The sequence below is a fragment of the Rhincodon typus genome, chromosome 3 (assembly GCF_021869965.1).
Source record: "Rhincodon typus isolate 14 chromosome 3, sRhiTyp1.1, whole genome shotgun sequence".
Taxonomy (NCBI): domain Eukaryota; kingdom Metazoa; phylum Chordata; class Chondrichthyes; order Orectolobiformes; family Rhincodontidae; genus Rhincodon; species Rhincodon typus.
Window position 1 is genome coordinate 9,355,852 of NC_063334.1, and position 27,047 is coordinate 9,382,898.

Genomic DNA, 27,047 nt, shown 5'->3' on the forward strand with positions numbered 1-27,047 from the left:
CTTTTAACTGATTAAAGATTTAACAGCATCTTAGGTTTGTTTAATACATCCTCATCAGTGGTGTGACCCTTTGATCTTTTACTTATAAATTCTGTGAGTGATACTACCTCTCTCACTAACACCTGAAGATGGACTGAGGCTCCAAAAGTTTGTGTTTTCAAATAAACCTGTTGGACTATAAACTGTTGTCGTGATTTCTGATCTTGTCCACCCCAGTCAAACACCGGCACCTCCACATCATCACTCTCTCCAAGGCATTTACATCTTGTCCGTAACATGGTGCCAACAACTACACATAATTCCCAACTGAGGTCTAACAAGTGTCTTGCACAAGTTCAATGTCACCTCCTTATTTTTGTACTGTATGTTCCTATTGGTAAAGCCAAGAATACTGCATGTTTCATTAACTGCTCTCCCCTGTCCTGCCACCTTCAATGATCTTTGCACACATACACTCAGGCTCCTCTGCTCCTGCACCCACATTAAAATTTTACCCCCTATTTGATATCGTCTTTCAGTTTTCTTCCAATTTTTTTTAACCTAGGGATTAACCTGAGGGAATTGTTTGTTACTAAAATCGGTGGGGATTTTCACGAATAGAGACATCATCAACAGACACATAACTTTTATGGTCTGTCAGCACGCCTCTCGAGATCTGACAATGGGGTAGATAACTATTTTTATTCAATCATGTGATGTGGACATCACCAGCATTTCTTGCCCATTCCTAGCTGACCTTGAGAAAATAGTAGTGAGCTGCCTTCTTGATCTTTTGCAATCCAATTGGTGTAGGGACCATTAGGGACAGAGTTCCAGGGTTTTGACTCAGGAACACTGATGTAATGGTGATTTATTTCCAAGACAGTCTGTGGCTTGGAGAGGACTTTGCAGCTGGTTGTGCTGGTGTTCCACCAGGTGTGCTGGCATGGGGAGGGAAGAGCAAAGGGTGGTGAGAGATGATACAGGTCTATGTTACAATGATCCCCTGATTTTAAATGGTAGAATGATGGGTGATGTGAGTTGTAGATGAGCATTAGTAACATAGGGGTGTAAGGGCCATAGTGGATGGAATGATGGGGCAGTATGGCAAAAAGTATAGGAAAGACCATACTGTGGGGGTCATGAGTGTGTATATAGAGTATGGATGGGACATGGAGAGTAAGAGCAGAAACAAAGTCTTACATTTTACTCTTTATTACTAAACGTTGAGAGCAGCTCAGGAGCACCCAGACAGGCTTCTTGTCCAGCTCACCTGACAAACGTACAGCCTATTCCACTCTTTCATGGTGGCTCGGCCTGAGTTCTAATCCAGCGCTGCCCTCTAGACCCAAGCTGGGAACTGCCAGGATTCTTCAGAGGCACGTTCAAAGGGGCAGGATTTCTCCTGCTGCTACTGCTGCATCTCCTGACCTGGGAACAAAAATCTAGGTCTCTGTCTCCACTAATCTCAGAGAAAGACAATTCCACTGACCAACCACTCTCTGAACGAAAACATTTCTCCCTTTCTCAATCTTAAATAGGAGAACCCTTACTTTCTAAAATTGTGTCCTTAGTTCTAGTCTCTTCCATAAAGGGAATGTGCTCTCGGTATCCACTTTGACAATTCCCCTGAGGATCTTACACTTTTTAATAAGATCACGTCTCATTGTTCTAAAATTCTAATCAATAGAACCAAGAAATCAGTGACATGGAACTCCTCTGAACTGCCTCTGTTGCAAACATGTCCTTCCTCAAATAAGCAGGCCAAGATTCTACACATTACTCCAGATGTGATTTCACCAATGTCAAATGCATTTGCAGCAATGTTTCCCTACTATTATATTCCATTTCCCTTGCAATAAAAGAGAATGTTCCATTTACCCTAATCACTTGTTCTACCTGCAACTTTTTGACATTCACATTCTAGAACACACAGCTCCCTCTGCATCACTGAGTTTTACAATCTTTCTCTATTTGAATAATACACTGCTTTTCTATTCTTCCCTCCAAAGTAGCTGAGTTCACAATTTCCCACATTATACTCCGTTTACCTCAATTTTTGCCCAGTCACTTAAGCTATCTAAATCACGGTGGAAATGCTCTACCCTTATCACAATTTACTTTCCCAACACCTTCTAAGATTGGTGTGCATGTATCTGCAGATTCCCCCATCTCTGCAAACTTGTTAGAACTATGCCATTCAGTCTATATTACCTCTCCCTTTCTCTTGTGTCAAAATTCATCACTTCATGCTTCTCTGCATTAAATTTTGTCCCCCATTTGTCTGCTCATTCAGCTAGCCAATGTCCTCTTGTAGTCTATTTCCGTCATGCTCAATTATTTGCCACTTCTCCAAGTTTGGGGTCATTGAAAAATTTTGAAATGTGCCATTATAGACTGTATTTCCTTCACTCTTGCTTTGTTAAGCCTCTTTCAATGTTGGTCAGATATTACATTCAATTCCTGATAAAGAATCACTGGGCTTGGAATGTTGACTCTGCTTTCTTCTTGCAGATGCTGCCAGACCTGCTGAATTTTTCCACAAATTTCCTTTATCGTTACATTCAACTTGTTCTCTTGCTACAATCGCAGCAATATTTTACTGTGTACCACCACACTCAACTGATTTTTTAAATTCATTTACAGGATGTGGGCAGGGCTGGTTAGACCAACATTTATTGCCCATCCCTAATTGCCCAGAGGGCAGTTGCAAATCAACCACATTGCTATGGGTCTGGAGCCACATGTAGGCCAGACCAGGTGAGAATGGCAGATTTCCTTCCTTGAAGGATACTAATGAACCATGGTGTTTTTTATGACACTCAATGAATCATTAGATTCGTAATTCCAGGTTGTTTTTATTGAATCCAAATCCCACTATCTGCCACGGTAGGATTCAAACCACAGAACATGAGCTGAGTTTCTGCATTAATTGTTTAGTGATAATACCACTAGGCCACTGTCTCTCCGATAGGAAATGAATACATGTGCTCAAGCACTGGACCTCTTGAATTACTTTTAGCAATATTCTCATGTGCACTGATTTTCCACACATTATTTGTTAAATGAAACTTAAAGTGTTCTGCCAGCAAAACCTTTGTTATACACATTAAAAACAGAAGATCCACTAGTTATTGCTGCTTAGTTTGTTGTTTCTATTCAAAATTATATGGCGGTTTCTACTGTCAAGATGGTTCTCTATCCAATTTGAAATTTCACCTTTGATCTCAGGAGGCTACAGCTGTTCCTATAATCCTTTTGTAAGAACTCAGATCAACTGCCTTTGAAAATTAAAATAACTATCAGTCACATTCCATCATCTGTTAAGTGCAACTTCCCTTTCACTAACTCACAAGAGTTCAAGTTTATTTTTCTCAATACTATTGTGCCAATTTCTAAATTCAGAACATACTGTAGCATTTATCCATTATTAATATCAAGCTAAGAATGGTATTCTTATCATATACCATCTACAAAAATAACACAAAATACTTGGAATGCAACACTACAACAGTCATCCTTTAAATGTGAAAAAAAACCCAAAAAATCTAAGAACTGTGGATGCTGGAAATCAAACAAAAACAGAAATTGCTTGGAAAAATTCAGCAGGGTTGGGCAGCATCTGTATGGAGAGAAAACAGAGTTAATGGTTTGGTTCCAGGGACCGTTCCTCAGAACAGATGGTACTGTACTGAGATACTAATATTTCAGGTGAATCTCTTTACCTTCATATGTGGACCAGTACATATTTTCCTGTATCTCTGTTTTGTTCTTTGTATTTCAAATGCTCCATCAACATTTTCAGCAAAATACAATAAGATACTGGAGCAGAATTAGACCATTCAGCCAACAAGTATACTCTGCCATTCAATCTTGGCTGATATATTTCTCAACCCCATTCTCATGCTTTCTCCCTGTAACTCTTGATCCCCTCACTAATCAAGAGCCTATCTATTTCTGTCTTAAAATACACTTAATGACTTGTCATTCACAGCCCTCTGCAGCAATGAGTTCCAAAGAGTCACCACCCTCTGGTTGAAGAAATTCTTCCTCATTTCAGTTCTAAAGGATCATCCCTCCACGCTGAGGCTGTGCCCTCGGGTCATAGTCTCTCCGACTGGTGGAAACATCTTCTCCACATCAACTTTATCCAGGTCGATCAGTATTCTGTAAGTTTCAATCAGATTCCCCCACCATCCTTCTAAACTCCATCAAGTACAGACCCAGAGTTCTAAACTACTCATCACATGGCAAACTCTTCATCCCCAGGATCATTCTTGTAAACCTCTTCTGGACCCCCAACACCAGCACATCCTTTCTTAGATACGGGCCACAAACTGCTCACAATATTCCAAAGGCACTCTGACCAGAGCCTTTTATAGCCTCAGCAGTACATCCCTGCTCTTGTATTCTAGCCTTCTTGAAATGAATGGCAAGATTGCATTTGCCTTCCTAACTGCCAACTGAACCTACATGTTAACCTTAAGAGAATCCTGAACTCGGATTCCCAAGTCCCTTTGTGCTTCAGATTCCTGAAGCCTTTCCCCTTTCAGAAAATAGTTTACAACTCTACTCTTCAGACTAAAGTGCATAACCTCACACTTTCCCACATTGCATTCCACCTGCTACTTTTTTGCCCATTCTTGTAGTCTGTCCAAATCCTTCTGCAGCTTCCCCGTTTCCTCACAACAACAACAATAACACTTCCTCAATACTTCGCTGCTTCCTCAACTTGACCTAAGCCTCCACTTATCTTTGTGTCATCTTCAAACTTGGCAACAATGCCCTCAGCTTCTTCATACGGATCGTTGATGTTGTTACAAAGTTGGGTACAGTACTCACGAATTGGAAGGCAGTAAGTTAGAATTTGTTGGTAAAAATGATCGTGGGGAAAAGAGTGCCATGGTCCCTTTAAGAGTTTGCACTTTGTCTGTGCTTGGTCGTTTATAAATGTAGGTGCAAACACTGCCCGAATGGAACATTCTGTATAGAACAGCCAAGCAGCACTTTTTCCCAAGACAACAAGTTTGAATTCAGCCAATTAATTTAAACGAAGCACCTAAAACCGATTGAATTTAAATCTGATGGTGTTGACAGCCTGAAATCAATCATATTATAAGAATTTGATTATGTCATTACAGGTATATAAGACAAGGGCATTTGCAAACTTGAGGAGAGCTAACTGTCATCTGAAAGAGAGAGCTATCTGCTACCTGCCACAGTTAGCACCATTCAGTTCTCAGAGAAAACCCATCGAATTAATCAAAGGTACCACTGTATTTTAGCTCAAAGTCCTCATTGAAGAAATTATAGAGATAAAACATCCCTGACAGCAGAATTAGCGGATGAAAGGTGTTTGTGAAAAGAGCGGAGATGACAGAAGATTCCGGGAGACAGTCTGTGTGAACTTGGAGAGACGAAGTTATAATTTATTGCTTCTTATTAATTGAGTTTATATTAGTGGGACTTGTTTTTATTCAAACAGCATTCCAATAGAATTTAGACCAGTTAAGAAGTAATTAGTAGTCTAGGGGGGAATTATTCGGTTTGTTAGTAGTTCTGTTAGTTTGTTCATTGTTACGGTTAAACAAATAAATTGTTTTTTTTCATTTGTAAAGTGGAGATCAGGGATCTTATTTCTTTTAACCATTCTTTTAACAGATTATGAGGAGAAAGATGAGCTTTTCTGGGTGTTTCGGTGGTAATTATTACAGGGAACCTCCAATCCCATCATAGCAGATTGGTGTTTGTGTTTTGGTAATTATCAGAGGGGTTCGGCCATTTCCCTGTCAAAACAATGTATAACATGAATAGTAATGGTCCCAACAATGATCCCAGTGAAATTCCACTAGTCACCAGCTGCCATCCTGAAAAAGATCCCTTTATCCCCACTCTCTGCCTTCTGCCAGTCAGTCAATCCTTTATCTATGCCAGTACCTCGCCCCTAATACCATAGGCTCTTATCTTATTCAGCAGTCTCCAATGTGGCATCTTGTCAAAGACCTTTTGGAAATCCAAACAGATCACGTCCCCGGCTCACCTTTAGCTAACTTGTTCGTTGCCTCCTTAAAGAATTCTAACAGATTTGTCAGGCATGACCTCCCCTTGACAAAGCCATGCTGACTCAGTCCTATTTTACATGCACTTCCAACTACTCTCCAATTTCATTCTTAATAATGGACTCTAAAGTCTTCCCAATGACCAAGGTCAGGCCAACTGGTCTATAAGTTCCTGTCTTCTGCCTCCCTTCCGACACAGAGGTGTTACATTAACTATTTTCCAGTGATCTGGGACCGTCCCTGACTCCAGTGATTCCTGTAAGATCACCACCAATGCCTCACCAATCTCCTCAGCTACCTCACAATTTTTAAAAAAAAAGTGTAAGTTCATCCAAAGTACATCTCTGTTATATTTAAATAACTGATTGAATATTATCTCACTTATTATAAAGTTTGTTTTGCTTAAATACAGACACATATACACACAGCAAAATGCTTTGATAAGTTCTTCAGCTTAGCATACTGAAATTCTGAAAATTACAAATAAATCAATGATTTATTTTGTAAAAAAAAGTTTTGTTGTAGTAACGGTTACATTTCCTTACAAACAAATTTTAACCATTTTCATACAAATTACAAAAGATCAGTGTTGCTCCCTGTTGGTTTCTCCCATTGAACATAGAGCATAGAACAGTACAGCACAGTACAGGCCCGTCGGCCCACGATATTGTGCCAAACTTTTGCCCTAATCCTAAGGTCTATCTAACCTCCACCTCTACCTTATGCTATCATCCATATGCCTATCTAATAGCTGCTTAAATGCCCCTGATGAGGCCGACTCCACTACCCTCTCCGGCAATGCATTCCACGCCCCTACCACTCCGAGTAAAGAACCTACCTCTGACGTCTCCCCTATATCTATCTCCACTCACTTTAAAACTATGCCCCCTCGTAATAGCTATCTCCACCCGAGGAATAAGTCTCTAGCTGTCTACTCTATCCATACCTCTGATCATTTTGTACACCTCTAACAAGTCACCTCTCATCCTTTGTCGTTCTAAAGAGAAAAGCCCTAGCTCTCTCAACCTTTCCTCGTAAGACCTTCCCTCCATTCCAGGCAACATCCTGGTAAATCTCCTCTGCACCTTTTCCAATGCTTCCACATCTTTCCTGTAATGAGGCAACCAGAACTGGACACAATACTCCAGATGTGGTCGAACTAGGCTTTTGTATAGCTGGAGCATAACTTCACGGTTCTTGAACTCAATCCCTCTATTAATGAAAGCTAACACACCATACGCCTTCTCAACAACTCTATCCACCTGGGTGGCAGCTTTCAGGGAACTGTGGACATGAACCCCAAGATCCCTCTGCTCCTCCACACTGCCGACAATCTTTCCGTTGACCCTGTATTCTGCTTTCAAGTTTGTCCTTCCAAAATGAATCACCTCACACTTTTCAGGGTTAAACTCCATCTGCCACTTCTCAGACCAGCTCTGCATCCTATCAATGTCCCTTTGTAACCTAGAACAGCCCTCCGCACTGTCCACAATGCGACCCACCTTCGTATCATCCGCGAACTTACTAATCCACCCTTCCACTCCTTCATCCAAATCATTTACAAAAATCACAAATAGAAGAGGATCCAGAACAGATCCTTGTGGTACACCACTCGTAACTGAGCACAATGTTGAATATTTTCCGTCCACTACCACTCTTTGTCTTCTAAGGGTCAGCCAATTCTGAATCCAATCTTCCACATTTCCCCCTATCCCATGCCTCCTTACCTTCTGCATGAGCCTACCATGGGGAACCTTATCAAACGCCTTACTTAAATCCATGTATACCACATCCGCTGCTGTACATTCATCCATGTGTTTGGTCACCTCTTCAAAGAATTCAATAAAGTTTGTGAGGCATGATCTACCCCTCACAAATCCATGCCAACTATCACGAATCAAACTGTGCCTTTCCAAGTGATCATAAATCCTATCTCTCAGAGCCCTTTCCAACAATTTGCTCACCACTGACGTAAGACTAACTGGCCTGTAATTTCCGGGGTTATCCTTATTCCCTTTTTTGAACAAGGGAATGACGTTTGCCTCTCTCCAATCTACCGGCACTATACCCGTGGACAGTGAGACAAAAAGATCATTGCCAAAGGCCCTGTGATCCCTTCCCTCACTTCCCATAGAATCCTTGGATAAATCCCATGAGGTCCGGTGGACTTATCTATCTTCGACTTCCTCAAAATTCCTAGCACATCATCCTTATTAACAGCAACCTCCTCTAGCCTACCAGCATGTTTCACACTGTCCTCCTCTACAACTAGGTCCCTCTCAGTTGTGAATACCGAAGAAAAGTATTCATTAAGGACCTCTCCTATTTCTTTAGGCTCTGTGCACAAATTCCCTTTACAATCCTTGATCGGCCCTACCTTTTCTCTGGTCATTCTCTTATTCCTCACGTACGTGTAAAAAGGCTTGGAGTTTTCCTTGATCCTATCTTCCAAGGTTTTCTCATGCCCCCTTATAGCTCTCCTAAGCCCTTTCTTCAGCTCCTTCCTGGATAAATTGTATCCCTCTAGATCCTTTTTCGTTCCTTGTTTCCTAAACTTTCCCATGTTAGATGAGGTCACCAGATTGCTGGTTGATCATTTTTCTTCACCTCCATTCACGTTAAACATCATTTTTCAATGCAGTTAGCAGCTTCACTGCTGGATGCCTGCCTTTAACATTGCGGGGGTCAAATACTGGGTTTGCCTGCACAAGCAACAAGGTTCTTCTGTGGCAACTTATACACGATACCAGGTTATAGTCCAACAGTTTTGTTCAAAAACACAAGCTTTCAGAGCCTCAGTCCTTCTTCACGTGTTAGTGAGAGAGATCATGGTCTTGAGAAAACTAAAGGTTTTCATACACACACACACACACAGACACACACACACATGGGGTAACTTTGTATTTGCATTTTATTTTGTTCAAAAAGTACACAGTCAATGTGGTGTTTTAGAAATTCCTACTTTAGAAATAAAACCAGTCTGACTCCAAACTAAAACACAAACAGAGTTTAAACAAGGCTTCACACCTAACATGCATTGTCTGACCTATAATGTCACCTCTTCTTTACACTGATAAAAACTTTAGTTCTCTCAGGACAGAGACTTCAAAGCAATTTGGGGATTTACATAAACATTTTAATCAATCAAAACCATCTAACTTATTAAAGATTTAACAGCATCTTAGGTTTGTTTAGTACATCCTCATCAATGGTGTGACCCTTTGATCTTTTACTTATAAATTCTGTGTTTGATACTACCTCTCTCACTGACACCTAAAGAAGGACTGAGACTCCGAAAGCTTGTGTTTTCAAATAAACCTGTTGGACTTTAACCTGGTGCCGTGATTTCTGAGACAACAAGGTGCAGGGCTGGATGAACACAGCAGGCCAAGCAGCATCATAGGAGCAGAGAGCCGTGATTTCTGACCTTGTCCACCCCAGTCCAACACCGGCACCTCCACATCATGGCCTCTAATACTGGCATGGAACTTGATCATGTAACTACCTGACTCTAAGGCAGTAGGGTCATTGTCTGAGTATAGCCAGATCTCCAAAAATATCAAAACAGCTAGCAAGTGATTTGATGTTTTCATCATTACTGTGCTCATTAATCATGAAACCTAAAACAGCTGACAGCATATCATCTGTATTATTGGTACTGTTGCTTCCTGTATCAGAAAGTCATTGGTTCAAGCACCACACCAGTGTTTCATTCATAGAGCCAGGGAGTGAAGGATAGAACTAAAAATAATCTGGAAACATTTTAAAAACATTGCAAAGATACACATTATCGGCATACACCTCCCAATTCAACAACCAGTTTCATTTTGTTCCCATACATGGCTCAATTTACTCTTCAGTTAAAGCCTACCACCTACATAAAATCAAATTTGATTAACAACCCGGACTTGTTTTGCACTGTCAGAATTCCTGCTGCTCTGTTCAGATGTTAAACTGAGGCTTAGCCTGCCCTCTTATGTAGATATAAAATATTTCATAGGACATTTTGAAGAAGAGTGGGGGATTTTTCCAGTTTCTTGGACAAATAATCCATCAATCACAACAGTATATTTTGTCTTTTATTTTGTTCTTCTTGGAAATGTTTGTTGTTCACAATTTAGCTTTCATATTTTCTTACACTACACCATTTTATTTTGCAAAGGTGTATTCAAAAAGACATGAATTATAATGGAATACTTTGTAAATACAAGTTCTTTCTACGTGTAGAAGGTAGATGTTTCATCAGTCATATTTCAGATATTGCCATTTGAATTTGTTTAATTTTGGTGGAAGGCCAACATCTCTTTGCATTGAGACTAAGCCATAGCAACAATCCACAGAAGAGACAGAGACAAGTTGAAAAGTATTACCTTTGTGGAAATCTTGTGACCCCAAAGGATACTGTGACAGCAATTGTTCATGAGTGCCTTTTTCTCCCTTACCTTCATAAATACCATTCCATTAGACCCTGGTGACAGTCTTACCTCTCCTGATTTTCTCATCAAACTGCCTCTATACCATTTTCCCAGATATGAGTTGCTATCAACCTGTTCCTATACCATTGTGAGTCGCTAATGTAGCCTCAAACCCCATGGGATTGAATGGAGGTGCAGACGTTGTAGCCCCCAGCAACCTAATTTCCACCCTTAAGAAATAAAATTAACCCATAGCCTACACTGATCAGTCTTGCTATATTTTCCTCTGTTAAGAATCTTCCTATTTAGAATACATTTTCATTTATTGTTCTTTTCCCAAAATGGGTTTCACATTTGTTCACACTGAACTGCTTCTGCTGCCTATGTGCCATTATTTTTAACATCCTCCAATAAAGTGCAGCCAATAAGTGTAATGGTTTTAGACACTATATAACTTTATCTAACTCACTGATTCAACCAATGCTGGCTCTACATTCTATATAAGACAATGGATGGCACACAGAAGATTAGACATTGACATAACGTTGTACATGTGCAACATGCCAAAACATTACCTGCATCTCTTTGCAGAAAGAAGCTGAAGGGCCAAAGAGAATCTGACATTGTTCATCTGCTGTGTAGATCATGCCTGGCAACTTGGATGACAACATCACTGAATTGAGGCTTTGAGGATCTGTGTGCAGTAAACAATTACTGACCTTTGACCTGCCAATACACGTAAATTTCATAAGTTAGAGCCAACAAATGCTGTTCATTTCATCATGTTTCAATTTTTCTAATGTAGAGAAATTTGCAATAGCAGTGCGATAATTTCAACCCAACAACTCTACAACACTTGGGCCTAACAACAAAACATGGAAACAAAGTTTATAGGTACTGGTCAGCCATTGGCCAACTGCAGATGAAGAGACAGTAGGAACTGCAGATGCTGGAGAATCTGAGATAACAAGGTGTAGAGCTGGATGAACACAGCAGGCCAAGCAGCATCAGAGGAGCAGGAAGGCTGACGTTTCGGGCCTAGACCCTTCTTCAAGGGTCTAAGCCGGAAAGGTCAGCCTTCCTGCTCCTCTGATGCTGCTTGGCCTGCTGTGTTCATCCAGCTCTACACCTTGTTATTGCAGATGAAGAGAGCCGGTTTTCAGAAGTGGATCTAAAGTACCCTTGCCCTGTTTTGGACATTTAAAGCAGCATGAATTAATTTTCAGAACTTTTAATAATTAAGGAAGACAAAGGCTTCTAAAATGGTAAGTTACTGAAATAAATGCAGCAAAAAATGAACAAGAACTGACCTAATTATTAAGATTCTAACATTAGAACTACACTCTTTCAGAAACACAAAAAGGCCATTCCAGTACTAAAATAAACTGGTGCATAAGTTGATGCAGTATGAAAGGCACTCCCATTTTTCTAGTTCCAAACATCACTTTTTGCACACTCAGGTGTAAGTCAATACTCCTTTTCACTCACTAAGTTCTGCTTGCATTAGGAGTCATCCTCCGTTTTCACACCACAAATACATGTTTTACTTACCAGTACCTTTTCACTGGGTTCAAGGAGTCAAACAGGTGATATGGGCTGTATTGTGAGGATGTGTGAGAGTTCAAGACACTTATTGTGACACAAAGTTAAATGGTTTTGTAGATCGCATAAAATTACAAAGAGATATGGATAGACTAACAGAATGGGAAAATAGTGGCAGACAGAGGTCAATGTGAACAAATATGTGGCTATCCATTTTGGACCGAAAACAATAGATCAGGGTATTTTCTAGATGGTATCAATTTAAACACTGTGGATGTCCAAAGAGACATGGGGATTCAGATACATGGATCTTTAAAATGTCACAGATAAATGCAGAAAATAGTCAAGAAAGCTAATGGACTGTTGGCCGTTATATCTATAGGACTGGAGAACAAGGATGCAGAAATTATGCTGCAGTTATAGACAACCCTGGTTAGACCTCAACGGGAGTACTGTGAGCAGATCTGGGCATCACACCGTAGGAGACATATATTGGTCTTGGACGGTGCCTGGACTTCAGGGGTTATGTTATGAGGAGAGATTATACAAATTAGGCAGGTTTTGTCTAGAATTCAGAAAGTTAAGGGACGATATAATCAAAGTCTTCACGATTTTAACAGGAAAAGACAGGGTAGATAATGATAAACTATTTCCACTGGTTGGTGATTCTGGACCTAGGGGCACAGTCTGAGAATTAGGGTCAGACCATTTAGGAGAGATGGTAGGAAGCACTTCTACATACAAAAGGTGCTGGCGGTTTGGAACTCTCTTCCACAAACAGCAGCGAATGCTGGATCAATTTTTAAGTTTAAATCTGAGGTAGATAAATTTTTGTTAAGCAGATGTATTAAAGGTCATGGGCCGAAGGCAGGTACATGGAGTTAGGCCCAGATCAGCCATGATCTCACTGAATGGCAGAACAGGCTTGAGGGGCTGAATGGCCTACTCCTATTCCTATAATTCTTTTCTTTGCATCAGATGTTGATGATTTTTCAAAATGGTGACCATCCACACACATACTGGTGTACACTTCTATACTCAACTGGGAAGAACTGCTTTGAGGATTCAAAGATTGCCTTATACACAGACATTTATGATGTACCGTTGTGCGCAATATGTCTGACCAACATAGCTGTTGTTCTGACACGAATCTACGCTCTCATAGTTAAATTCAAATTTCTGCTTCTATCAACTCAAGTTGACTGCTAACCTGCTTGCCAAATGAGTGGAGTTCAATCTGTAATCTAAATGGAGCTTGAAGTGTGCTTTTAGGATAGTACTCAAATTACACAGGACAGACCATATAGATTGCAATAACCGTTTTTCAAAAATTGCATGAACATTTAATTTAATTTTGCAAGATTAATTAGAAGCACAAAAATAACTGTAGAAAAATACTGTTTTAAACAAATGGTAACTTAATGGTCAGAATTTCCATCTAAAGGGACAGTTAAAATCCACCTTTGATATTAAACTTATTGACTTTTGATAAAAAAATTGCTTTGAAGTATTTATATCTTTCGCAGTGCTATCCAGGAAACACCTCAAATACAGAACTCACCTGGTTTTGAAGCAAATTCAGGTGACAAATTTTGGTGATATAAGAAATTCTTCAGATTATAAAAGGGATTGACATAGCTGAGAAATGCAAATTATACATTTTGAGGCTAAGATTCAAGCGTTCGTGGATATATATCTAAAATGAGCAAACTATGAATAAGGAAAGAAAATCAAGTGAGGAGCTTTACATAGAAGATCACAATGTGTAGAATAAGGTTAGATGTTAAAATTAGTAGGTTTCATAGACAATGATGTGTTTTAAGAGAGAAAAAGAGAAGGATTTGAGGGACATGAAGAACTGACTGGTATGGCAGAAGAACTTGGAAAGCTGCATAAAGTTGTTGTCTAGTGCCAATAAAAAATCCAAGTACATTGAAAGCCAACTGAAACTGTAAAGGAGCATAAAAAGAACAAGATAGAAGGGTAGAATGAAAAAAGTAAAAGAGAAGCTGCAGAAGCATATTATCAAAGGTGCCACAGCCTAGAAATGATATGGATAGTGGATACAATATGGATCACAAGCTGTTCTGCCTTCTTTTCCTTCTGTATTCTTTTCAGATATTACTTATTTCAGTCAGTTTGCAGATACACTCTCCAACTTGTAATTGTGTTGTGGCTTCTCTCTCCCTATCTCCACCTTCTGCTCCCTTATTTGCTTCTTGACTCTTCTATTTCTCCTGTTGCTTCCTCTTTTAGCCTTTTGATTATCTTTTCTGCTTGTCTCTTTAGCCTTCTGTTTCTCTTGGGTTGGAGATGGTGTGCCACGACATGCCATGAAGGAGGAATGAGCCACGGAAGGGGTGGTAACAAATTGCTTTAGTGGCATGAGCTGTGGGTTCCTGGGCAGATGTTGAGGTGATGGGGATGATTTGGAGACGATGAAAGCAGCAGCAAATCTGGTGAGGGATGCAGCATGACATTTGCAGATGAGTCACAGAGTCACAGGCATCAGAAGAAAGCAATATGAGGAGCGAAATCCACCACTTGCTTGGTGTCTAATCCTGGTCCATCACCTATAGTTCAAGGTCAGCGTTAATGTGACTGTTCCTCCCTACTTCACATACTTGCTTCGCAGAATTGCAGTCCTGTAAAGTTTGACTTGAGTATTTCCGGAACATTTATTTTTCTTTCAGATTTCCAGCACCCAGAGTATTTTGTTTGTCAATTAGTGCCTTTGTAATATTCCATTCTAAAGACAGCGTTTCTTCTTAAAAAGGGCAGTGAGTACACACAGACACAAGTTTCCTTGCATCAGTACTAAGCTAGTCAGAAAAGTTTTACAACAGAAAAACAGAATGTTTAATGTTACATTCGATATCATGTCTCTCAGCATTCTGGGCATGGTTTTACCATAGCAAGACATTTAATAGTGTCAATACAGTGTGGGGCTGGAGCAACACAGCAGGTCAGGAAGCATCAGAGAAGCAGGAAAGTTGACATTTCAGGTCTACATCCATCATCAGGACTATCCATTTAATAGTGTCTGCTGACAGTTAGAATTAACCCTGCGCTTAACATTTCTAAAGAAGTTTGCCTACAAAGCTGCTGAAAGTGTGAGTTGATAGCAATAAGTGAACAATGCAATCAACAGGATATCTGATTCACCAATTAGATTTAAGGATTGGAAAGAAAACCTCAGGAGAATTGAGGAGAGTGAATTACAGGGGCAAATTCAATGTCAAATCAGATACAGAGAGCAAAGTAATGGGAAAGAAATATAAATTAATGAAGATACAGAGCAATCAAGTGAACAGAAAGAAATGTAGTTATAAAAATGACAATCATAAAATATCCCCAAAAAATTCACTTGTAAAGGAATGGCATATTTCAACTTAAACAACAATAGTGTCAGAGAGGTTAAAAGTCTCTAAGTTAGCAAAAATCACATGACTTTATATGACTGATTACTAACCCTAAGTATTCAAAGCGGATTAACCTAATACCTACTGAAATTACAGCACCTTCACGACATTCACAGACTGCCAAAAGAATTTAATATCCTTTCCTGTCACATGTACTCCTGTGCAGGGGTACAGTGAAATGTTTTTACAATGGCTGTCTCTAATGGCACCATCTTAGGTACAGGTACCTGGGTACAATTCTTGGTTACAACAGAGGAATAAAAGGAAAAGTCCTAGCTTTACTTAGAGTATTCAAAAATAAGTTAGAAGTAAGACAGTTTTAACATAGTGAAAGGGTTGACATTACAGTCCAGTGAAGAATTTCCGATAGCAGCAGGTCAGCACGTGGTCTGACCACCAGCACAAGACTACTGTCCAACAACAGTCTTGCTCCGCTCCAAGCCTTTAGTCTGCTCTGCACTGGCACTCAGCTCCACTAAGGTAAAATGCGCTGCTCCAGGACTCGCTTCCCCTCGCGCTGCCCCGGGACTCGATTCCCCTCGCGCTGCCCCGGGACTCGCTTCAGAAAATATTTTGTTCTAATATTTATACATTCTTTTTGTTCTAATCGAAATGCCTGCGGGGAGTCTCTTGCAGAACTGATGGATGAGTCAATTAAATTAATGTTTCTATTCACATACCAGAGCTCTGGCCGCAATTACTTTGCCAATGGGGTGTCAATCAGTCATCTGTAAAATTATTTTTGACTAATCTACTAAGACTGAATGCTCTAAAGCACTTTTATGGACCATTGAGAAATTTGTGTAATGTCAAGAGCAATTAGACCACACACTAACAATTATTAGTAGTATACTCTGCCTTACTTCAAGGTTGATCTGACCTAGAATATTAAAATACTTAGATAGGGTACTAAACCCTAGTTAAATAGGGAATTTAACTATGAGCTTTAGCAGATGTTTATTTAAATACAGAATTTCATTTCCTCTTTAAAACAAAATATCCAATTAGTTTGGGACAATTATTTTAGTTTAACACAATATGTTTGACAACTATCAATGCTGAAATTTATTACTAGTGAAAAATTATCAAAACATGACACACATTCATATTTACAAATTAAAATGTTTTGCTACAATCTGTAACCTGATTAAACGAGGTATATATCAGTTAGATAAAATGTTGATGCAATAGGGTAGTTACTTCCAACCTATTTTCAGTTACTAGTGGTGTACCTCAAGGATCTGTTTTGGGGCCACTGCTGTTTGTCATTTTTATAAATGACCTGGATGAGGGTGTAGAAGGATGGGTTAGTAAATTTGCAGATGACACCAAAGTCGGTGGAGTTGTGGATAGTGCAGAAGGATGTTGTAGGTTACAGAGGGACATAGATAAGCTGCAGAGCTGGGCTGAGGTGGCAAATGGAGTTTAATGCGGAAAAGTGTGAGCTGATTCACTTTGGAAGGAGTGACAGGAATACAGAGTACTGGGCTAATGGTAAGATTCTTGGTAGTGTGGATGAGCAGAAAGATCTCGGTGTCCATGTGCATAGATCACTGAAAGTTGCCACCCAGGTTGATAGCGTTGTTAAGAAGGCGTACCGTATGTTAGGTTTTATTGGTAGAGGGATTGAGTTTCGGAGCCATGAGGTCATGTTGCAGCTGTACAAAACTCTGGTGCGGCCGCACTTGGAGTATTGCGTACAGTTCTGGTCACCGCATTATAGGAAGGATGTGGAAGCATTGGAAGGGGTGCAGAGGAGATTTACCAGGATGTTGCCTGGTATGGAGGGAAGGTCTTATGAGGAAAGGCTGAGGGTTTTGAGGCTGTTTTCGTTAGAGAGAAGAAGGTTAAGAGGTGACTTGATAGAGACATACAAGATGATCAGAGGATTAGATAGGGTGGACAGTGGGAGCCTTTTTCCTCGGATGGTGATGGCTAGCACGAGGGGACATAGCTTTAAATTGAGGGGTGATAGATATAGGACAGATGTCAGAGGTAGGTTCTTTACTCAGAGAGTAGTAAGGGCGTGGAATGCCCTGCCTGCAAAAATAGTAGACTTGCCCACTTTAAGGGCATTTAAATGGTCATTGGATAAACATATGGATGATAATGGAATAGTTTAGGTTAGATGAGCTTCAGATTGGTTTCACAGGTCGGCGCAACATCGAGGGCCGAAGGGCCTGTACTGCGCTGTAATGTTCTATGTTCTATGTTCTATTAAACAAATGACAGATCTATTTGCCAGAAGTTGATAGACTCCATTTTTATCATGCAGTCTTGTTCACACACCATGGTACCCATGTCCACTACACAGCTGAAAGACAAGGGTTTACCACAAACAGCCAAAAAAGGACACAGCTGTATTGGGTCTTGTGATCTTGAGGGCTGGGCTGTAATTAAAGATTTACTAATTCTGATAAACAACTGAATGAAGGAAATGAGTTTATCTTTTACCTTCAAAATCCATGGATAAAGCCAGGAAATCTATCAGATGTCTACTAATTTAAAATGTCCTCGCATTTTGCAATTTGTTCACCAATAATTACGGCCCTTACACCAAAGATCATTTGATTCACTCTCCACTGGATCTTATTTACATCTTGATATCCAAAATCTTGATTTTGTATGAAATGTACAGAACTAAACACAGCATTGGAACAGATGGTCACAAACTTGGTAAAAGAGGTAGATTTAAGGAGCATCTTAAAGGAAAGAGGGAGATCGTGTCAGTAGGTAATGCCTGTAGTCCTGGTGTAATCCTTACACCTCTCAGGTGGGACTTGAACCCAGACTTTCTCCACTGATTAAATGCTGATGGCTACAGTGTAAGGTTCTTAATTGGTCATTAATTAACTTCATTATCGGTATAGGTGGAAGACTATCTGTGGCAATACCCACCACAGAATTAGTTGTGATGGACGTGGGAGGTCAGCAGTTTTCCCAGTTGCTCCTCTCCATTAAAATTAATGTACCACCCCAGTAAATGTGTCTGAGGAGGGTTTTAAGTTCTGCCCAATGGTCCTGGCTGGCCTACTTGTGAACAGACCACCCAATGCTGCCACCACCACTGGTGGAGTTGTGGAGGAGGTAGGGCAACCGGATAGGCAAACTATATCACTTCCTAAATCTTGGTGGAATAATGAGTCTTAAAACCCATCGGAGATAATCTTGATTTCCACTCAGTTTATTTCCTCAATGCAAAATAATCCTGCAGTTTCTTCGATCACATGGGATTGACGGACAGCTTGCCAATTAGATAGAGAATCGGTTTGACGGCAGGAGACAGAGATTGGTGGTGGAGGGTGGTTTTTCAGACTGGAGGCCTGTGACCAGCAATGTTCTGCAGAGTTCAGTATTGGGTCCACTGTTCTTTGTCATTTATACAAATGATTTGGATGAGAATTTAGGAGGCATGGTTAGTGAGTTTGTGGGTGACACCAGAATTGGTGGTGTAGTCAACAGTGAAAAAGATTGTCCAAGATTATAAAGAGATCTTGATTATTTGGACCATTGGGCTGAGGAGTAGCAGATGGAGTTTAATTTGGTTAAATGTGAGGTGTGGCATTTTGGTAAAATGAACAAAGGCAAATCTTATACAGTTAATGGTAGGACCCTAAGGAGTGTTGTCAAACATGGAGACCTAGGGGGTCAGGTACGTAGTTCTTTGAAAGTTGCGTCACAGGTAGACAGGATGCTTAGGAAGGTGTTTAGCATGCTTGCTTTCATTTTTCAGGCCATTGAGTATAGGAGTTGGGATGTCATGTTGAGGTTGTATAGGATGTTGATGAGGTCTCTTCTGGAGTACTGTGTGCAGTTCTGATCACTCTACAATAGGAAGGATATTACGAAATTAGAGAGGGTTCAGAAAAAAATTACTAGGGTGTTGCCAGGACTGGAGGATTTGAGTTATAAGGAGAAGTTGGATAGGCTGGGACTTCATTCCCTGGAGCGTAGGAGGTTGAGGGGTGACTTAGAGGTTTATAAAATCGAGAGGGGTATAGATAAGGTGAATAGTAAAGGTCTCCCCCCTGGGATGGGGAGTTCAAAACTATGAAGCATATTTTTTAGGTGAGAGGAGAGAGATTTTAAAGGGACCTGAGAGTCAATGTTTTCACACAGAGGGTGATTTGTATATGGAATTAACTGCCAGAGGAAGTGGTAGATGCAAAATTTAAAAAAATATTTTGACAAGTACATGAATAGGAAGGGTTTAGAGGGATATGAGACAAATGCAGGCAAGTGGGACTAGTTTAGTTTGGGAAACTTGGTTGGCATGGACGAGTTGGACCAAAGGGTCTGCTTCCGTGCTGTATGACTCTATGACACTCTTTAGGCTAGCCATTCATTACACAAATTGAGAACTTTGCTGAGCATCACATCCTTGAGAGTTTCTTTCCTAATTTATATGTCACAGAGACTGTTTGTAAAGTTGTTCACAAGTAACTCAGTGCCTGGACATTAATAATATTCATGGAAAATCTCAAAACAACTTGTACATTTGCATACTGACTTATCTATAATATTGAATATCATAGCATAGGACATCAAAATCAATGTCCATCTTTGAAGTCAAGTTGCTGCTAGGGATGGAATGCCTTACTTTGAACAAACATGATTGTCAGGGCTTGTTGGTCAGTTAGCAAAGTGAACCCCCTACTATACTGGTATTTGTGGAACTTATTAACATCATAAATAATTGTTACGGTCCCATTCTCATTTTCTGAGCATTTTTTATCTTACATTTTTAAAGTACGTAAAATGTTAGCTACAACATTTTCCACATCATCTTTCATTATGTCAGATAACACAACATCTAACATCTGTAGTAAGACATTGCACACTGAAACCATTTTTTTCTTGGAATTGCCAATGGTCAGAACAGAATCATTAGTCAGTACTTTCTTCAAATGCTTTCTGACATTTCACAGACCTCTCCTAATCTATTCCATCTTTCAGCATTTGATACAATTGAGCAAACTTATTAACTAAATCAGTGGTGAATTTTGAATGGTACACAACAATCCTCATGAAAAGTTCTAATTTTTTTTTGTCTATTGACTTTCAAATCGTCCTCAGCATTTTATACTAAATGGATACCTTCACTCTCTATGTCATGACTTCAGTCTGTCACAGTTGAACTGCAAAAGTCTACTTGTGTATTTGAGCTTTGATACTATTATATTAATGTCGATCTAGGAGTTAGTTCAAATTTACAACAGGTTTTCTTACTGTTTTATGGCTAACTAGAATGTCACCTTGAAACACACACCTTTCATTTCACTTAGTACTTGATGCAAGACACCTAAAACACTGCAGCTGCACAGAATGCCAAGTAACAACCTGATGCATTGGTATAACACTTTGCATGGAGGAATGATGAACAATTTATCACTCATCAATTTACGCATTTGACAAATTATCTTACTGAACACATTTCCATTAGCTAAATTGGTAAGCAAATCTACACTGGCAGACAATGGGTATACATCATTCTCCATCTCCTTTCGAAACTGTTTACTTATAAGCTCCAGAAATCCAAGCTTACTCATATGCTTTTGAGCTGTGTTAATGAGATGGCCTATTCACTGTTTTCACCCACTTAATCACTACTGTATTTTTAAGCTATTTAGGTCTTCACCTACTGTTTCTAACTGTGCATAATGCACTGGCCTAGCCTTGCAAAAACTTTGGCTGTACACTGTGGCCTTGTGATGCTTAATTTTCTCATTTTGTTTTCCTTGATTAAAGACCAAATGGTGTTCTCTTCGCACTTTATTTCTAGTAAGAATGCGGCAGACTCCACTTCGCCTGTTCTTCTTTTTCTTTTTTTAACCTCCCTCTCTCCTCCCTTCTCTCGGCTTCAGTCACCTGGACCTGGCCTCTGAAGTGGGGCCAGTGGTTGCTGGATATACCAGTGGTTGCAACGGGGATGCTAGTGGCCAGAACAAGAACGCAAGTGATCGGCGGCCCCGGAGTAGGTTAGCCAGCGGTCAGAGCTTGTGAAGGACCCCTGTGTGAGTCTGCTGTGAAGAGCCCTTGAAGAGAGACTGTGATGTTTGTTATGATTAACTTTGCTTCTTGTTTTTTCTGAACTATGGTTATACTGTGTATAGCCATAATGTAACTTTTTTTCTTTATTTCTCTGTTCTGGAACTAAGGGTTGTACCCAGGCACCTTCGTACCTAAGATTGTGCTGCAAGTGGTGACTTATAAACTTTTCACTGTACACAATTGAGTACATGTGACAATAAAGCTAGTTCAATTCAATTCAATGTACTCTGAGTGATACCCAGTGTAAATAATCTGATCCAATTTAATCACATCTTCTGAGGCCAATTCCATCCCACTGGGGAGAGTTTGTTTCTAGCCTATCAAGACAGTGGCAAGTCGTTGGATTGTCATCATCTCTCGTCTTTATGTTAACATAAAATAGCACAGGATTTCTATTATTGGAGTAACTATTCAGTTTCACACCAGTTTTGCATAACAGGAGAGACTTATTGCCCTTACATGACCATCGATCATAAAATAGCAAGCTTGGAATTATCCCTTATACATAATGTCCCAGATAACACCATCACCAGGCCTGTGCAGTCCTGTCACATTGGTAGCACAGACCCAGCACAGGGGGGCGGCACATTGGTATGCAGTCAGGAGGGAATTCCCCTGGGAGTGCTCAACATTGACACTGGACTCCATGAAGTACAATAGGACAAATATGGCCAAGGAAACCCACTGCTGATTTCACATTAAGGACACCCTATTGTGTCACGTGGCACTATCACCATGCTGAATGGGATAGACTTCAAAACAGGTCTAGCAATTTGAAACTGGGCATTCATGAGGCAGTGTGGGCCATCAACAGCAACAGAATCATACACTAAATCAATCTACAGCCTCATAGCCTGGCATGTTTCCCACTCTACCATTACCATTAGGGGCAGCACAGTGGCTCAGTGGTTAGCACTGCTGCCTCACAGCACCAGGGTCCCAGGTTTGATTCCACTCTCGGACAACTGTGTGGAGTTTGCAAATTCTCCCCGTGTCTGCGTGGGTTTCCTCTGACAGTCCTAAGTTGTGCAGGTTAGGAGATATGGCCATGATAAATTGCCCATATAGTGTCCAGGGATGCGCAGGTGAAGTGGATTAGCCATGAGAAATGCAGGGTTACAGGGACAGGCTAAGTGGGATGGGTCTGGGTGGGATGCTTTTTGGAGGGTCAGTGTAGACTCAATGGGCTGAATGGCCTGCTTCCACACTAGAGGGATTCTGTGATTAAGTCAGGGGATGATCCCTGATTCAATAAAGACTGAAGCAGGCTTGCCAGGAGCAGTACCAGGCATAACTAAAAATGAGGTATCAACCTGTTGAAGCCTCAAAACAGGACTACTTCCTGCGTACTATCATGAATGGTGGAGGGCATTAAACAAATAACAGGAGAAAGAGGCTCAATAAATATCCCAGCTTCACAGAAAGGGGAGCCAAGTTCATTAGTGCAAAAGAGAAGGCTGAAACATTTGCAACAATCTTAAGCCAGAAATACCAAGCGTATGGTCCATCTAGGCCTCCTCTAGTGGTCCCAGCATCACAGATACCAGTCTTCAGCCAATTCGATTCGGTCCACATAGTATTAGGAAATGGTTGTAGACATTGGATATCGAAAAGGCTATGCGTCCTGATAACATTCCATCAATAATACTTATAATGACTTGTACACCCACAGCTAGGCTCTTCCAGTACAGTTTACTATAATGGAATCCACCTGACAACGTGGAAAATTGCCCAAGTATGTCCTGTACACAAAATCAAAAGCAGCTAATTACCCCAGTGTACTCTGTTCCATTAACCTTGTTAACCAAGCTGCTATGAGTCTCCTCGATCCCCTCAGTTCCAGGATATCCCTGCAGAAGTTCCTCAGTGTAGTGTCCCAGTTCCAAACATCTATGGCTGCTTCATCAACGACCTTCCCTCCATCATAAGGTCAGAAGTGGGGATGTTCATTGATACTTGTACAATGTTCAGCACCATTCACAATTCCCCAAAATTGCAGTAGTTATATATCCATATGGCCATAACAATATCTGGTTTTTGTGCTGACAAGTGGCATGTAACATTCATGCCACGTAAGTGCCAAGTAATAACCACCTCTAACAAGAGAGAATCTAACTATCATCCCTTGACATTCAATGGCATTATCATTGGTGAACAGACACTATCAACATCCTCAGTGTTACCATTGACAAGAAATTCAATGGGACTAATTGTATAAATACTATTGGTACAAGAACAGGTCACAAGCTAGGAAAACAGTGGTGAGTAACTCACTTCTTGACTCTCTAAAGCCTGTCCACCATCTAGAAGTCACAAGTCAGAAGCGAGATGGAGTATTCCCCACTTCCCTGGATCAATACAGCTCCAACAACACTCAAGAAGCTTGACACCATCCAGGACAAAGTAGCCCACTTTACTGGCACCACATTTATAAGCATCGATTCCCTCCACCACCAATGCTCAGTTGCAACAAGTGTGTTCTATCTGTAAGATGCACTGCAGAAATTCACCAAAGTTCCTTAGACGATACTTTCCAATCCCACAATCATAGCAGCATCTAGAAAGACAGGGCAGCAGATGCACAGGAACACCCCCATCCGCAAGTCACTCACAATCCAGATTTAGAAATAGATTGACAATCCTTCAGTGTCAAAACCTTGGAACTCCCTCTGTGATAGTACTGTGGGCGCAGTTACACCAAAAAGACTGCCGCAGTTCAAGAAAGCAGCTCATTACCAACCCAATAAAAGCTGACGCAGCCTATGGTGACCAAATCATTCGAATGTACAATAAAACTTAAACTAATCTGAGGCACTCTCAATCCTGAATTTACTTTATGTGTGAACTCTAGTCCAAAGGATGACTGAGTAAAATAACATTGGATTCATAAAATTACGTAAGATATATTAAATACAAGTCTTGCATTCTTCTTTAAAGATATAACATTTTTCATTGATTTTATGATTCAACGATTTTACACTATTCTTTATAGCAATTACTGCTACAGACTGATACCACGAATGTACATTCACAGTGAAGCTGTTTGTTAGAAATGCAGTAAAATCAGCTCTGTGTCAGCACAACAGTGTTCCTCCCATAAAGGCAGAAAATACAGTAATAATCATTATTTGGTCTCCAGTCAAATGCTGGTCACAGACTGAACAGGAGAGTGTCTCAGTTTGAATTCTGTCCAAACATCTGTGATTAATGCCACCCATCGCCGATAGGTGTTAATGCAGCCAAATACTGACAGCAGGCTGCCTTAGTTTGGGCAATATGAAGTACGTATATTGTTCCCACAAAGCTCCCTTGTGCATGATATCGCTGTACTTAACAATGTCACCAGATGAGAAGTGTTCTGTTTTCTAACACTGTCAACCTCCATGTGATGAACATAACACAAGGCAGCATGAGAAAGGGCTTTCAAAGCATGCACACTGAAAGAAGCATAAACTTTTCAAACATGAAATGGTTAGGTTCAGTTACAGCTATTTCTTAATTGAAAAATACACATTGGAGGGATAAAATAATAAAGATGGCAAGACCTGAAAAGATAAATTCAACACAAATAAACCAGTTTGATAGGGAAATTCAAAGTCATATTCTGTCCAATTTATTATGTTTTGTTTATTTTCTTTCTCATTTTCTGAAACTACAAATCATGCAGACATGATGATGCCTCCTTCAGTTCTGGCTGATTTCCAATGTATCTCCTTGAATGGCTGTCTTAGTTTGTGAGCATAGATGATTCTTCTACTGGTTAAAGAAGTTGTTGAAAAGTAGTACTTCAATTTATATAATACCTTTCATGACCACAGGTACTTCTAAAATGTTATACAGTAATTGAAAGACTTTTGAAGTGTTGAGACTGTTGTAACATAGGGCCGTCCCAGTCAAACCTGACCTGTCTTCATCCATACCCTCACTTGAATTTTTCAGCTGGGGTAGCAATTAGGAATGTCTAATAATAATTACATTGGTTTGTACACCTCTGACCCTTGGGGCACTGAGATTCCAACTGAGATAAACAAACAGTAAAGACTTGGGGTCCAACTTGTCAAACTTGCTAGACCATTTGGCTCAGTTCCAGTTTATTCCTTCCATTAAAATAGCAAACAGAAGACTTCAACTGAAACATGTACAGTTTTTCAACTGTTATTATTGTCACGTGTAACAAATAGCATTAAGGGGGAGATTTTAAAAATTAGCATCGGGTATCAGAAATTTGGACGTGGAAGTAGATGCGCAACATGATCTCCAGCGCATTCTGACCTCTGCCTTATTTCTAAATCAGGCGATCTCTCAGCTTCTGCATCCCATCACAGAGCAGTGCTTTCCAGGAGAACTTAACAGCAAACTAGAAAAGCTCAGAATGAAGAGGATAGGGACTGCTAACTGAAAAAAAGACTAAGGTACATCCAGCTTGTAAGCACAGACAAATGTAAGAAACAGGACAAAATGTAGGCCACCAAGCCTGCTCCAGCATTCATTAAGATCATGGCTAATTTACTACCTTACCTCCACATTCCTGCAAAAGTCAAAGATTATTGTTCAGGTAGTCACAGGCCACAATAATTATAAAATTGACTCATTCATAGCAATCAATCTCTTTCAAATCAGTCGATGACACAAGTCAAAAGTCAGGGCTGCACCTGTGGTTTTCCTTCTTGCCCTGTGGCAGTTCAGGGTTTAGGGCAAAAGTTTGTTACATCCAAGATACATTACAATTTCTCACACAGAAACACCTTTTTGTAGAATCTATCCTTATATGTTCAATAAAGTAAAACTAAACCTGCTCCAAAGAAATGTTAATTCATTTGGCTTTTTTTTCTCTTCTGCTTCACATAAAGTGATAGCATATTAATGATCACTTTGCAATGAAATACAACAGAGTGCTCTTATGACAGGATAGTATTTGCCAACAAAACACGAGAATAAGCAGATTTTAGACTCTAAACATCAATGGGCAGGGGTCACAGCAGAGTTTCAACAAATGGGGCTTTTGTCATCAAATATTGCCGATTATCTTTAAATTGTCACTTGACCACTGTTAAAAATGTAATTCTACTGTGAGAAATATAAAAGGGAAATGGCAAGAACAGGTAAATGATTGGCATTCATGATATCCATCATAAGGTATGATGGATAGCATGATTCTTGGAAATACATTAGGGGTTAATTTGGCACCTATCCAGGATGGGGCTCTAGAGCTGACAGAAAAGGTTGCTGGGAAGAACATGCATGCACGTAAACATCCTGGGCATGCAAAAACATCAAATTGTGAAGATACAGGTCAAACAACCTCCAGACAGGAGAATATCCAGGACACAGACCCTCAATATAGGACTATAAGGGAAAATCCGGATGCTTGGTCAGTTTATCTGTCCAAGTATGTTTGCAGAAGTCAGTAAAATTGCAACTGAGTGAGAAGGAATAAATGAGAGATAGTAGGAACTGCAGATGCTGGAGAATCCGAGACAACAAGGTGCAGGGCTGGATGAACACAGCAGGCCAAGCAGCATCATAGGAGCAGAGAGGCTGACGTTTCGGGCCTAGACCCTTCTGATGAAGGGTCTAGG

General features: G+C 40.2%; 1 protein-coding gene across 1 annotated transcript in view; it reads right to left on the bottom strand.

The window, feature by feature from the left end:
• Positions 1 to 27,047, bottom strand: part of LOC109920043 (A disintegrin and metalloproteinase with thrombospondin motifs 19-like) — a 412,216-nt gene that overhangs the window by 221,531 nt on the left and 163,638 nt on the right. Inside the window, exon 10 of the mRNA XM_048619810.1 lies at positions 11,029 to 11,179. Within this exon, the coding sequence (XP_048475767.1) occupies positions 11,029 to 11,179 (151 nt within the window). The remainder of the gene's footprint in view (positions 1 to 11,028; positions 11,180 to 27,047) is intronic.